We start from the raw sequence: 15,851 nt of genomic DNA on the forward strand, positions 1-15,851 counted from the left end.
AATTCAAGATTTGTTTATTGAAGCAACCTTAGCTCCGATACCATGATAATGTTTAGAAAATATAGAAGAATTAGAATTGTATTTCTTGATCATAATATTCCACCCAACATCCATATTTATACAAGATCTCTCCTTGAGCAACAAGGAAACCAAAACTTATCTAACTTAGGAAACTAATTATCTTTTCCTAAGATAAACTATAAGAAAATATATCTTGTAATCAAATAATATATCATATCTTTCCTAATACATGGACATTGATGAACAACCAAGCCTAAGAGCAAGCCAAGAAGGAAATTATCCGATACAGAGTTCACCAGCAAGCATTGTCTTCAACCACCTAGATCAAGTGGAAGATTAGATGACTATAAGGAATAAGGATGTATCTTTCTCGTGTTCGAACCCATAGTTTTTTAATAAAAGTACCAATATGGTTATAAAAGAAAATGTGATCCCCAATGGATTGGACTAGTCACCCAATGAAGCAACTAGCTGTTCAAATTGACCAATGCAGTCTTGTCTAAAGTAGTGCATTGCATTGTGTCTAGTTGTTTTTTTTCCCATCCTATATAAAAATATAAAAAAATAAATAAAAATAAAAAATGTTGGTTATGCTTATTGATCACCACCTCCAAGGCTCCTACTGTCTTGTTTTAACACTATAAACAGATTAAACACTACGAGTATTAAAATACACTATGCTAAGGGCCGTTCTCTTCAGGAGCTTAACCAACAGCCCGTGGTGTGTTAATTGCAATAACCATGAAGAAACTTCTCTGCATGCTCTTCGTGATTGCAGAACAACAAGGGAGATCTGGAGACAGGTCGGGGGTCCTGCAGCAGCATCCAATTTCTATACAGGCAACCTTCAGCAGTGGATAGCTAATAACATCAAAGTTCAAGCTAAAAATGATTTGTCTCCTGAGATTTGGCCAACTTATTTCACCATTACAATTTGGTGGATTTAGAGATGGCGCAACAATTTTGTATTTGATAAAGCGCAAGAAAATCCTATTGATGTGGGTCAGTTTTTGCTTGCAAAGTTTGAGGAAGTTTGGAGAGTACTTGGTGATGATCAAAGCAGCTCTTCAGCACCTGCTAGGAACAGGCAGGAAGCATATATCAAGTGGATAGCACCTGCTCATGGATGGCTTGCTCTAAATACTGATGGAGCAGCCAAGGGCTCTCCTAGGCCAGCAGGGGGAGGAGGGTTAGTTAGAGATGCTTCTGGTTCAATGCTGCATGCTTTTTCGATTAAAATTGGGGTATGTGATGCTTTTATTGCTGAACTTAAGGCCATAGAATATGGTTTGGAGCTGGCAAAACGCATGAGAGTTGAAAAGCTCCAAGTTCAAATTGACAGTCAGAGTGTAGTTGCAGTAATCACGTACTAATCAGAATATTAACCGAGGCCAAGGGTATCATATCATTCAAAGGTGTCAGCAGCTAATTGAGGATGGATCGTGGCAGGTGCAAATTATTCATGTGTATCGAGAGGCTAATAGGGCGGCGGATTGGTTAGCAAATCATGGGATCGTCCAGAACAACAACATTGAGTTGATTCAATTCCCTCCTATCGAACTAGGACGTATTTTACATGAGGATAGTGTAGGGGTGGCTTTGCCACGTTTAATTTCTGTTTAGTTTGTAACTTTGTTTTTAATTCCCAGGGCTTTTGCTCCTCTTTCGCACCCAAAAAAAAAAAAAAAAATAAATAAAAAGGACCCTTCTCTTCAGATTATTTCAGTCAATTTTATTGGACCTGAACAATTTGTTTTGTCCTTGTATCAAAACAATGGTTGGTAGAATAGGATCCAAATATAACTTTTTTTTTTTTTTTTTTTGTCTTTTTTTACTTTGCTGTTAATTAAGTTGAGGAAAATGAATGATCTTGATTCCTATTGGTCTTGATTAATATAGCCAGTTAATTATATCGACACGTCAGAAAATGCTAACTATTTTTCTTACTTGATTTCTTCATTAGCCATTTTCATTGTTTTCCCATATTTTAATCTCAAATTTACTTTGACATAATTATTTCTCATCAAGTCAAATCCTTGACTCCTTTTTTAACATCTCAATTTCTAAATCAACGCAAATTTACAACATAAAAATATTACTAGTATAATTAATCTCAAATTCGCTTCTTCCAAAATCACTAATAATTCTTCAATAAATATTACTGCAAATAAATGTTGAAAATAGAAAAAATAATATATGGGTAATACTGGCAAATATAAAATCAGAGAAATTTATACTGCAAAGCGGCTCCCAAATTATATCTTGCACAATTAATAAAATAAGCAATCATGACTATTTCAATTAGTCACTTTGCCTTCAGTACTTGTGCTAAAATCTCCAATCTTTCAAAACCAAATTTGAAAATCACATCGAATTTTCAGAATTATTCATACAATCTGACAAAATAAATATCATTTTAAACAAAAATTGCAAGAAAGTTTGTCAAACTTTTTTCAATAAATGTAAAAGATGAAGAAAACATAGTATGATTAATGAACGGCTAAATTGCAGAGAATATATATAAAGAAGGCTATCCGAAACTTAACCCTAGTATTGTATTGGGCTGAAGATGTTTTCAAGTCCCAAATATGTAGATTTGGGTTACTTACTTTGATCGTTCATGTCTTTATTTGGACTGTATTCTCATGTATGGGCCTTATTATTAATGGGTGACTTCACATTTTATGAGAAAGGAATACATGGAGTTAGAAAAATCTTCTATTGGCACTGCAACCCAACTCCAACACTAAGTTTCATACGTGGGCAGTACGTGGCTGATCACACAGTGTGGCTGGGGCCTGGGGGTTACTTATTTAAGGTTTACTCGATCAGTGGTTACTTGGTCATGACTTATTCGATCGGTCAAGGATTACTCAGTTAAGGTTATTTAGTCAGGGGTTACTCGGTCAATGATTACTCAACAGTCCGGAATTACCCGCTTATTGTTTTAGTGTGTGTCATGCGACCACATAAAAATATAAATAATGCAAAGTTACCATCTATTAAGAGGTTTATATCTTGATGAGTTTGTCTAAAGTTGCCTGACGAGCTAACATAACTTGTTGTTCGGTTAGCTTTCAGTAAACGTGACGAGACTTCACGATGGAGAAATACTGAACAAGGAACACATTGATCAAGTCCCGGATCTTCCGAGGACGTTGAATTTTACTCTATTAAATACTAATAATAAGTAGATTATCCTAATGGGTGCCGATCAACATGTGTACATGATATGTAGTACTCCCTCCGTTTTTAAATACTTAGTCCATTTCTCCCTATGCGGAGTTTTGGAAAAAATGTAGAAAGTAACAAAATATGGAGGTAGTGGGATTAGTGGAAGGTAAATTGGAGGAGAGAGAATCTAAAGGTAATAAAATATTGTAAAAGCTTTCCAAATAAGTAAATAGTGCAAGTACTTAAAAACGGCCAAAAATAAAAAGTGGAACAAGTATTTAAAAATAGAAGAAGTACTTCGTATTACTTTTGGTAACCCTATACTAAGGTTGTCATCGTCTTGTATTGAAAAAAAGTCATATCAAGTTGTCAACATTCATGAATTGTGTTAAATTATTGTCAATATAATAATCTTTTTAGTAAGGAAGCATGAGTATTAAAGTATATTATGATTCAAAATTAAGGCTATACACTTCCCTTTCACAAGAGTACATGAAGGCCCTTCATAAACTTGTCATAAAATTAGGGTTCACTCTCTTTCACATTCAATACCAAATACTCCATTATCTTTTATCACATCTATTCTCTCAACGAAAGAATATCCACCATCTCCTTTCACATATATTTCTATAAATAATGGCGGATCTAGAATTTTCAATTAGGGATAACGAGTAGTAGTTTAAGAAAATTGAAATTAAAACCGGAGTTTAATTTAAAGGCCGGATTGTTCATTTTGAAAAATTACCCCAAAAACATTAGCAAATAATAAACCGGGTGATTTTTTTATGCAATGCAATGTGTTAGTACAATGTCGTGCTCTTCAGTAATTGACAATGTGATTTTGGACATTTGACGGAGCATTTATTCAAAAAACAATTACTAAGATATATTATACTACTTATCAAACATAATTACAATAAAAATAAAAAAAATTGCATAATGGTATGAAGAATCGAGTTACGCACAAATTTAGGTACTCAATTCTACAATTTTTCACCGTTTGGGTACTGAATTTATTTTCTTCACCGTTTAGGTACTGAGTGCCAATTTTCGGCAAAAAAAATTAATTACCACCAACAATTGAGCACCCAAGGTTAACAATTGAGTACCTTGGGTTAACTCAACGTGGGGCCCACCCGAATAAAAAAGCGCGGGTCGGATTCTTTTTTTCCCCCTTTTTTTATTCTTTCTGGCAGATTCTTCACTCTATTATAGCGGACTGTCAAAATCTCCAAATTCACAAGGTTCCCAATCGCCTCAAGAAGAGAATTCAACCGATTAAAATTTACTTGCAACATCACCAGAGACATACGCGAGCCAATTGCACTAGGGAGCTCTTCGAGTTCATTTTTGTCAAGATTCAACTTCTCTAATGAGCTCAGGTTGCCAATTGAATCAGGCAATTGGGTAAAGAAATTAGAGCTCAAATCAAGATGGACTAAACCTACTAACTTCTCAAAGGAAGCTGGCAAAGATTTCAGCCTATTCCCACGAAGATCAAGGTCAGTCAGACTTGTAAGCTCTCCGATTGATCTCGAAAGGTTTATTAGTTGATTCGAGTGGATGTCAAACTTCTTCAATGCCTTGAGCTCACCAACATCTGATGGAAGAGCCATAATTTCGTTCTTTGATAAGTCAATTTCAGTTAAATTTGACAATTTCACAAGTGACAAAGGAAGCCACTCAACTTCAGCCATTAGCCTTCCTTGAAGATCAAGGACTGATGCACCAGTTTTATCATAATTTTCGAAAAGAGTAGCCACCTCCATCAAACTCATCTTCTTTGTGCATCCTCTCCCTACTTTGTAAAAATTCAAATCAAACCTTAACATTAATTTAACATTCTCAAACAACCAAATCAAACTATATGATAAAATGTAGCATTTGTAATTCTCACATTGGAATTCAAGATTAGACATCATCATTTTAATTAAATTATTTTTTTAATTAAAAATGGTTAGTGGTGAGCTAGTGGTGATTTAGTGGTGAGTTAATTAGCCTGAAAATAAATTAAAGTACCTAAAAGGTGAACAAAAAAAATTGAGTACCTAAAAGGTGAAAAATTGAAGAATTGAGTACCTAATTGTACTCTTAACTCTGAAGAATCAAATTATTTAATTTTTTTAACGGATAATTAGTTGTTTGGTACGAGTATCATTTATTGTTTTTAGTTTTCGTTTTTTTTAAAAAACAAAAACCAAAAATAGGAAACAAGAAAAGGGTGTATCCACTTTTTTATTGTTAGTTTTCAAAATCATCCTAATTTTAATAAGTTTGACTAACTTTTAACTTATTATATCATACTAGTAATTTTGTACTCCCTCCGTCCCTAAATTACATTCCTCTTTGGAAATTTACACGGGAATTAAGAAAAGAAGAATAAGACAAATAATAATAAATAGATAATGCAATGGGAAGTACAAAGATAGAATAGTTATTACTCATGACATGTCATCAATCCTTTGAAAAAAAAAGGACCAATCACATGCTCCTAATTGAAAATTTTTAACCAATCATATTCACTGTAATTTGGCATAAGGATTATGAGTGAGAACTGTGAGATTAGGTAAGGATGAGTGAGAAAACATTAAATATAAAACAAAAAAAGAGAGTTGATTTACTAAAAAAAACTTACCAAAGATAGAAAGGAGGAATGTAATTTTGAAATACCAAAAATAGAAAGGAGGAATGTAATTTAGAGACGGAGTACCTTTTTTTTTACTAGACAATTTGTATCTAAATTATCATTATTATAGTTAATAATATACTCCATATATACATTGTAAATAATTTGTGAAATTCTTTTTTTAAAAAAAAATTATTGATAAGTGTAATGGAGAAAGTTTTTGGATTGGTAAGTTGCTTTTGAGTTCAATTCTGCCTCTGCTTCCTTGGTTCTAATAAATAGAAAGAAAAAAAAGAAAAAAAAAAAAAAAAGTCGTTTTAGACGGTAGAAATATGTAAAATTATCCCGGTAAGGGACACGAGTGAACAGATTCGAAAATCTTTTCTTCTATAAAATTTGCCTTACTAACAGCAAGACAATGAAAATAATAAAGTGGGGATCTCGAACCGCTGATGGCCTTGCTCCAATACCAATTTTTTTTAGCAAATTTATCTGTTACCAATGCAACAATGGTTTTTTTTTTTTTTTTTTTTTTTTTTTTTTTTTTTTTTTTTTTTACGGCAATGCAACAATGGTTGACATTTAGTATAAATGTACAATTTAAAAACTTTTATACAAACTTGTAACTTTGTAGATCCGTCACTGCCTATAAATAATGCATGATAGCCCAATAACAACTTTTTAACTTAAGACTAGGTGTTGTGATAAAAGTAAAAACTACTTCGTAATTAAAGATAGAGGCAATATCTATTTACACGCGTGTTCAAAAGCCTCTAAAGTTTCATTTTTAATTTAATTGTTAATGCATCGGAAAAGTAAAGGCAACCGACAGATGGGCTTAATAACTATTTTTGAAGCTATCGAGATTGTTTTGCTAATTTAACCAAAGTTTAGATGTCAATCTAGTTAATAAAAAATACTCATAATATTCAGGAAAGATAAATCACCTTAATAAAATTAGGTACTTTAAAAAAGAAATATAATAGATATAATCTGTAAAAATAATTTCACTTACATAAAAATTAAATATGGTGAAGAAATTAAAGCCTTAATTGGGAACTTCTTTCACATCCTTACTTTGGCTCTAAGAAAGACAAACCACCCCCACTAAAAACGAACCCTTTACTTATTTTTTTTTTTTAATTATACTATGGCATGTTGTCAATATTTAGGCCACATGTATGTGGCCTTCATAAATAATTATATAGATTGAGATTTAAGATGTATTTGTACATCTTCCTACTTGTAGAATAAAATTGTAATTGTCCAATTTAAGTGTAAGTGTATCACATACATTTCCATATAACAACCAGATTAAACATAAAAACAATAATCTTCAAGGGTCGAACGAAGCATTCCGTATTAACCTAAAACAACGTAATAGTCTTATATAAGTGTCACATCCACATATCACAACTAGATTAAGGGCCTGTTCATATTTACTGAACTGAGCTGAACTGAACTGAACTGAACTGATTGAAGCTGAACTGAACTGAACTGAACTGAACTGATTGGAATTGAACTGAACTGAACTGAATTGAGCTGAAATGAATATTTTATTTGAGAGGGAAATTAAGAGCTGAACTGAACTGAACTGATTGGAACTGAACCGAACTGAACTGAACTAAACTGAACTGAAATTAAATTAAGTAAATGTGAACATGCTCTAAAAGCAAAAACAAAAAATTTAAGGGCAGAACAAGAACAACTATTCAGAATCAATCAATAGTTCAATACCTATACTAGTACTTCTGAATCACATTTCTTGAATCAAGCAGCATACTTTTCAAACTTCCAAAAATACAATTGATCTGTCTTCTCAAAAACAAATGTGAAAAGATCAGACTTTAACACACTTGAACAACTACAATGAGACAAGATGCTGATGTAATAAATACAAAATTTTCCTTACTGTATACAGTAAAAAAAAGGGTTGTAGTTAATGAAGGAATATACTTTGCCTTATCTTCCAATGCCACAAAGAGTTAGTTCTGGGTTTTTTGCAGGGGTAATGTTGGTATACATCACTGATTTCTAAGCTATATGCTACTACATCTACATTCATACACTGCTATTGCTGAATCATACACATTTAATTGCTTTATCCCATCTATGACCTACTGATCCTTCTCTTATACTACCCCATCTTATTTATTGCTTCTTCAGCTTCTCTATATACCATATGTTTCTTCATTCTTTTACCTTTTTGTTTTTATTATTTGGTCTATATTTACTGTACTCATATAATTAACACCGAATTCTTATAAAAGACGGTTTGACGAGTTTCAATTCACTCTGCTAATCAAACAAGTACAAAAAAAGTTTGTATCTTTTGATAATCCGTGAAAAGTCGTACTAATAAAGTCGTATAAGTACAAAAAAAAACAACAAATACTTGAAATTAACACAAATTTTCATATGTGGTTGGCTACACGATGTAACCAGTTGATTAGGGTTTACTCAGTAAGGGCCTGTTCATATTTACTGAACTGAGCTGAACTGAGCTGAACTGAACTGAACTGAACTGATTGGAGCTGAACTGAACTGAACTGAACTGAACAAGCCCTAAGTGTTTTATGTGTGTCAGTTTGCCGCATGGTGGGGCAAGCCACACCAGTAAAATTAATCAACTTATGAATATATTAGCTATATCTATAGAAGAAGGACAAAACAATATCTAAATTTTTATAATCTATCAATTTTATCTTTTTAAATTAATAAATGGTACTCGTGTAATTTTACTTTCATTTTATGAATTCAAAGTAAACAAGTAAAGAAACTTTATTTCCCCATATAAGATATACATAAACATAGCCAAATTTTATATAAAAATAGGGATGCAACTGCTGACGATGTGGGCCATAAGGTTTGCTCACCTTATAAAGTAGAAAGAGTGTTAGGCAACCCATTCTTTTTTCATTCTTTTACACTTCTAAAAAACCCAAAAATTAAAAAAAAAATATGGGAAGATCTCCCTGCTGTGATAAACTTGGTCTAAAGAAAGGACCATGGACTCCTGAAGAAGATCAAAAGCTTCTTGCTTACATTGAAGAACATGGTCATGGCAATTGGCGCGCCTTACCGACGAAAGCCGGTAATTAATCTTATCATCTTAGCTAATCACTCTCATTTTCATACACTATGTTTTTAATTATGATACAATTAACAATATAGTTTGATTATTGTCATTTTCATAGGATTATATTATATGGTTGATTTAATTATTGTTTGATTAGGCCTTCAAAGATGTGGCAAGAGTTGTAGACTTAGATGGACTAATTACCTTCGCCCTGATATTAAGCGTGGAAAATTCAGCTTACAAGAAGAACAAACAATCATTCAACTTCATGCTCTTTTAGGCAACAGGTATTATATCATATGATCATATACATACATATCCGTACCATATAATAATACTCACTCTGTCTCTAAAAGTTTTTTTTTTTTTAATTTACTTTCTTGTGAGACAATCGCCGTTCAAATTAAAGTTTCTGCAACTCAACAGTTACTGCATTGCATCATTTTTATGTACTATACTAAATAATTTAGTACGTCCAACTGATGTATCATGTATGTGTTTGTTTTGTACAAGGTGGTCAGCCATTGCAACGCACCTACCAAAGAGGACAGACAACGAGATAAAGAATTACTGGAACACCCATCTGAAGAAGAGGTTAGCAAAGATGGGGATTGATCCAGTGACCCATAAGCCCAAGAATGATGCACTGCTGCCCGCCGCGGATGGCGGTGGGCAGCAGTCGAAGAATGCGGCCAACTTGAGCCACATCGCTCAGTGGGAGAGTGCTCGGTTAGAGGCCGAGGCTCGCCTAGCCAGACAATCCAAGCTTCGTGGTACTAGCAATACAAGTAGTACTAATACTAATAATAATAATAGTTCATCATTTCTGTCACCAATGTCACCAGACATTCACATTAATGATCATCATCCTCAACAAATTGTACCCTCCGTCTCAACGAAGGGTCCATTGTCGTCGTCGTCGTCATCATCAGCTGCTGCTCATCATCAGTATCTTAGTATGACTGCTACTGCGGCTACTACTGCTACAACTACCACTACTCCGAGGTGTCTTGATGTTCTTAAGGCCTGGCATAATGTGTGGCCTAACAATGCTTCCAACACTGATACTACTAATAATAATAGTAATAGTGATCATTTTATATGCATTGGAATGGGATCATCGTCCGGGATCGGTGGCGGAATTGGTGTTGGAATCGAGTCACCAACGTCGACCTTGAGCTTCTCAGAGAACGCCCCACCCCCGGTCCCTGCAATGGGGACCGGGGCCGGGGCCGTGATAGAATTTATGGGGCACAACAACAACGATAATCATCATCATCACCACCATCATAGTCATCATCATCAAGACATGGTTAAAAACGAAGATCATGATCATCAATGGAAGCGAAGTGGCGGGGGCGGGTTTGATAACGGGATAGAGATGAATTCTTTGTCATTCCACGACATTAACACCCTCTCAATCCATCAAAGCCATGACCACGACCACGACAACAACGAAGAAGATGATCATAATGACCACGGTGAGGGTTTCATAGAAGGGTTTACGGAACTTTTGCTTAGTACTAATAATAATAATAATAATACTAGTGATGCTACCACTACAAAAACAACAACAACAACAACAAATATTTGTGGTTCAAAAAGTCCAACAAAACAAGGAGATGAAAACAATAATAATGATAATAGTAGTGGTAGTACTACTAGAAGCGGTGGGAGTGATTACTATGAAGATAACAAGACTTATTGGAATAGTATTCTCAACTTAGTTAATTCTTCTCCTCCTAATTCTCCCATGTTCTAATCATGCATGCAATATTATCATCATTTTCTTAATAAATTTCAGACTCTCTCTTTTGTAAAAGCTCATCTTTTTCTTATATTATCTATATATGTTGTATTAATTTGGCTTAAAATCCAAGCCATTAGCATGTAGTTGCTTTCATTGTAATTGCCTTTATTTGATTAATTAATAAGAAGTTTTAGCTGACACCTTTTGACTGAAAGCTTTTGTACATTCCGCTTTGAAATGTCACTTGATTCTCATATACAAGAACCGATGGTAGAAAGCTCCACATATAATTTGTTAACTTGACCATGCCGTTTGATTGATATATTGGTTCAGTCATTCAGATCAATAATATATCAAATCTGTTGGGAATATATCGTTTGACATACTCCTTACTATCTTAGAATAAGTATTTCTAAATTATAAACAAACTACTCATCAATGTGAATATGATAACTTGGTCAAGTAAAAACTAGAGAGAATCCAATCTAATTTAAAAAAGGACGATATCTCAAATAAATCCAAACAAGAAAAAAAAAACCTTAAAGTCGCCCGTGAAATTTATATACATACATTATTGTTGTATCCATCTTTATCTTTTTGTTCATATGATGTTACCAAGTAAGAAGGTTAAGGTATGTCATGCAATAAAAGTCATTGAAGAATCTACCAAAAAAAGGGCAAGGTAAAGTAAATAAAGATATATGCCCTTAATTTTTCTTCTTCAACATTATTATAAATAAAGTTACAATTGATTACATAGTCAACTGATTGAACGGCGTTGTTCAATTTCAGATAGTAAAAAATTAAAGTAATTAAATATATAATTATTGAGTGAATGAGTTGATTAAATAAATGAAAATGTGATAGTGAAGATTTATTAGTTGTCATGATAGTGTGGGAAATGGTCCAGGGGATGAAACTAAATGCTGCATAATGAATAAGTTAGCTATAAATAAGTGCACCCTACAATAAAAGTGCGTATATTATTGGGATGTGTTCAGTAAAGAGAGAGCTGCATTTATATTACACAGACTTTATTGTTGTTAGTTTCACGTCACCTTCACTTCCATAGACAAGAATATAATCAATTCTTTGTCTTTCTTTGCCCTCTCCTTTTCTTTTCTACCTTTTGTCCTACTTTTTACTTTTTAACCTATACTCTATGTCACTATTGAACTGTAATGATTTATAGTTTGTATAATGATTGAAACCGCGATATTATATTATTATTACTCTCTTCATATCTGAAATTAGAAGTTTTAGTTTGTATAATGATCGAAAACGCGATATTTATTATTATTACTCTCTTTATATTTTAAATTAGAAGTTTTTGTTTGAACGGTAATGGTTCTTAGTTTGTATAATAATCGAATGCATGTCAATATATTATATAGTATGAGTTTGTACAATATAATGATCGAGTGCATGTCAATATAAATTAACCAATCTCTACTGTTACTCAATTTTGACTTGAATTCTAAGGCGAGAAGTGGCAAAGCTTGACTTCAAATGCACATATTTCTCGACATAAAATTAATTTTCAGGTGATTCAAGTTGGAGATATATAAATCTCCCTCTGTCCCCTTTATTACATGCCTATTTCTCATTTTGCACGGGAATTCAGAAAGTTAAAGATTCTTTAAAACTAAAAATTGGGAGTACAAATATGCATGTGGGATTAGAGAGAAAGAAAAAGATGGTTGAGAATTAGGAGAGAGAAAGTATTGAGAATTGATGTAAAGTACAAAAAGAAAAAGGAAAAATGATGACAAATCATCAAAACAAGAATAATATTGGCAAAAAAGACAACCTATAAATGAAAACAAGCACTTAATTTTGGTCACCCCAAAAAGAAATACAGGCATGTAATAAAGGGACAGAGGGAGTAGCTTGTTTCAATAGCTCTCCTTTGACGATCATATCCCCATGTATGATAAGAAACAAGAAAATTATTATCTATTCCGGGTGAGTTTCGGTAAGTTGTATTTGGAATATTAATTGTTCATCGTCTACTTGCACAGTCAATGTAGATTAGCTATTCTCGATCGGGAATGTTCGAGGATAACCGCTCCGATGCTAAAATCAATAATGGAATGATATGATGAGAACGTACAAATGTGATTTGAGAGAGTTTAGGTTAAGAATATTGTACCTTAGATGTAAGATATGTCTACATGTCGATCAATGTGGGTGTGTCTTGTCAAGTGGGTGGTGGGTATCCACGTTGTCAAAAGCAGGTCTCCACATGGATGGCTTGAAAGGCCGATACAGATAATGGCATGGGCAGGTATTGATCATAATTAAAATATGAAGATCCAACTCGGTTACCAAATCCATATTAGTATCGGCATCATCCACTATAACTAGCCGACTAGGCCCCAAGTGAGTGCATTTGTGAAACTAATGTTTGTTTGAAAGGTTTGACCGGTTGAACATGTTGCTTGAAATTGAGCGTATCTTGGATGTACGTACTCAACTTGAAAAGCTAGATCGGCTTGAAAATCTCTGATTTGCCCCCAAAGTGAGTGTTTTTGGGAAGCAGATGCACTCAACTTGAAAATCTAGACTGACTTGAAAATTTTCGATTTGCCCTGAGCGTATCTAGGAAGCAAGTATACTCAACTTGAAAATCTAAGTCAACTTGAAAATATCCAATTTTCCTAACAAATGAGCGAATCTGGGAAGCAAATGTTCTCAACTTGAAAACTAGGCCAGCTTGAAAATCTTTAATTTGCCTCCCAAGTGAGTGTTGGCCTAGGCAATAGATATATGCTCAACTTGAAAAGCTAGGTTGGCTTGAAATCTTTGATTTGTCCCCCAAATGAGCGTATTTGGGAAGCAGATATGCTCAACTTCAAAGGCTAGGCCTGCTTGAAAATTTTCGATTTTCCCCCCAAGTGAACGTTTTTGGAAGTAGCTAGATATGCTCAACTTTAAAGGCTGGGTCGGCATGAATAAAAAAATTGCTAATGGTTAGCGTTTTTTACCTTGAAACATATTCTCGATCAACATGAAATTAGGGTTTTTTTTACCTTGAAACAAATTTTCGATCAACAATATCTAAATATATAGATCGATTTGCATGCTATAATTTCATAACATTTATCTCTAAAAAATTGTTTTATTTTTTATGATTGTCACATTATTGATCAAGGCAAGAATAATAGACTGAATGTAAGATGAGTTTATATAAAGAAATATAATTTCAAAAAAAAAAAAAGAAAAAAGATGAATACCTCAGATGTGTAATTTGAATTTGTTGGACTTAATGATTTTGATCATGACACAACCTCACTTACTTACAGACTAATAAGAGCTTGATTGTTTAAGTGTGTGATCAGATGCAATGACTAGGAGAATCAAGTGTCGTGCAAAGATACCATGAGGAATAGGAAAGCTAGAAACAAAGCTATCCAAAAAGAAGAGTTCCCTTGCAGGAACTGATGCTTCAGAAATGAAGACTTGAGAAGAGAAGGTTCCCCTCAGGGAACAGAAGCTTCAGAGAAGAGAAGTTCCTTCCAAGGAACAGAAGCCTCGAAGTAGAAGCTTCATCAGAGAACATGAAGACTAAATATATATTATATTTTAGGATTTATGTAAGTATAAGATATTAAGTTGCATTCGACATATCTGTGTGGAATTGGTCAAAAATTGATAAAATAGTGCAAGCATGTTACTAGGAAAACAGTTAACTTCTAACGTTTATCTTTTCCAAATTAAAAAGGATTTTATTTTTATATTGATTTTCGATAATATCGTTTGCAAATAAAATCTTCCATGTTTTCCAAAACTTGCGGGCTACTCCCCATGATCTCTTTCATATCATTGTCAAACACATTAAGGAGTTCATGCTTCCTTGAATTTAGGAACATGTTCATCTTAGTGGGTTGGAGTAGTGGCGTAATGGAGTTGCTACACAAAGAGGATTTTCCAAGGCGTTTGTTGCTCTATAAATAGTTCTCGATTTCAGTTGGAAAATCTCACCCTTGCTCACATAAGTTTTCAAGCATTTGCTTTCTTAATTTGAGTTAAGAGTCCAATTCAACATTAGTGAAATAGAGTGTTCTTATGTTCTTATACTAGAGTTATTTCTTTCAAGTTGTATTTTGGGGAATGGGGAAGTTTGAGTGAACTTCTATTTGTGAGAAAGAGAAGTGAGAAAGAGAAGAGAAAGAGAAAGAGAAAAGAGAAGTGCGTGAGAAGAGAGAAATAGAAGAGAAGAGTAGCAAGTTGGGTGAATTGTTCCTCGGGGCTTCAAGTTCGTTGAGGAACTTGAAGTTAGAGTCTTTAGTATGTAATAGGATTTATTGCCCTATTCTAGTGAAGATTTTTTTTCCTAAAATCCCAAGTGGTCGTGGTTTTTCTCCTTGATTAGGGCCAAGGAGTTTTCCACGTAAAATTCTCTCTTGCACTTTTAGTTCCTTCAGTTTATCTTTCTGTTCCTTTAGCTTACTTAGTTTTAATTCCGCAAAAAGTTTGGCTAAACTCTCACACTACAATTCAAACCCCCCCCCTCTTCCTTGTAGTGTTCATTGAAAAACAGAATTGGTACAAAAATGTAGACTGGTTATTATTAGCTACCTTAAGATAAGGAATTCGATCGAAGTACTTACTTTCTCATTTTATTGAGTTACTATTATATTCCGTGCAATTTAGTTTTAACAGTATTCACATTCTCTAATTTGACAATGACCAACTATGTTTGGTAACTATTTGATACTCTATAATAGTTTGTATTTGGTTACATTATAGATATTGACTTTATTAATTAAATCATTTACTTTACCGAACACCTAGATACGTATGTATTCCAATATTGTTCAAACAACTTGTAATAAAGCTAAGTTGCACAACTTTTTAAAATTAGCTTATGAACTCCAACAAACTTTTTAAATTATCTATTTTATTTCAAACACTAAAAATAGTTTATTTTGTTGTCAAAGTATCTTATTGTTCCCTAAAAAGCTAAAATCTCATCAATACTATTTACCAAAAGTCTATATTTTGTGATATATACTAGAGAAGCAAAAAAAATAGTCATGTAGAGTCATATAAGATTCGATTCGTCTCATATATATATTTTTAATATGAAAACATCATGGTTTTTTTTTAAATATAGAAAAATCTTAATGGTTTAATTAATGCACTAACAAAAATGACTAAACATAAACGCACCAACTAAACATGGAATGAAGAATGTA

At 33.3% G+C, this 15,851-nt stretch overlaps 2 protein-coding genes across 2 annotated transcripts; one reads left to right on the forward strand and one right to left on the reverse strand.

The window, feature by feature from the left end:
- Nucleotides 1-4,310: 4,310 nt before the first annotated feature.
- On the reverse strand, nt 4,311-5,027 carry LOC145594307 (uncharacterized). Its single transcript, XM_081650644.1, has one exon. It carries the CDS (start codon nt 5,025-5,027, stop codon nt 4,311-4,313), a length of 717 nt encoding a protein of 238 aa, XP_081506770.1.
- Nucleotides 5,028-8,667: 3,640 nt separating this feature from the next.
- Nucleotides 8,668-10,838, forward strand: LOC145595369 (uncharacterized). Its single transcript, XM_081651766.1, has 3 exons — nt 8,668-8,915; nt 9,058-9,187; nt 9,414-10,838. The coding sequence occupies exons 1-3, from the start codon at nt 8,783-8,785 to the stop codon at nt 10,660-10,662; spliced, it is 1,512 nt and encodes a 503-aa protein (XP_081507892.1). The 5' UTR covers nt 8,668-8,782; the 3' UTR covers nt 10,663-10,838.
- Nucleotides 10,839-15,851: the final 5,013 nt, after the last annotated feature.

Source organism: Chenopodium album, chromosome 19 (genome assembly GCF_948465745.1).
Source record: "Chenopodium album chromosome 19, dcCheAlbu1.1, whole genome shotgun sequence".
NCBI classification, from domain to species: Eukaryota; Viridiplantae; Streptophyta; class Magnoliopsida; order Caryophyllales; family Amaranthaceae; genus Chenopodium; species Chenopodium album.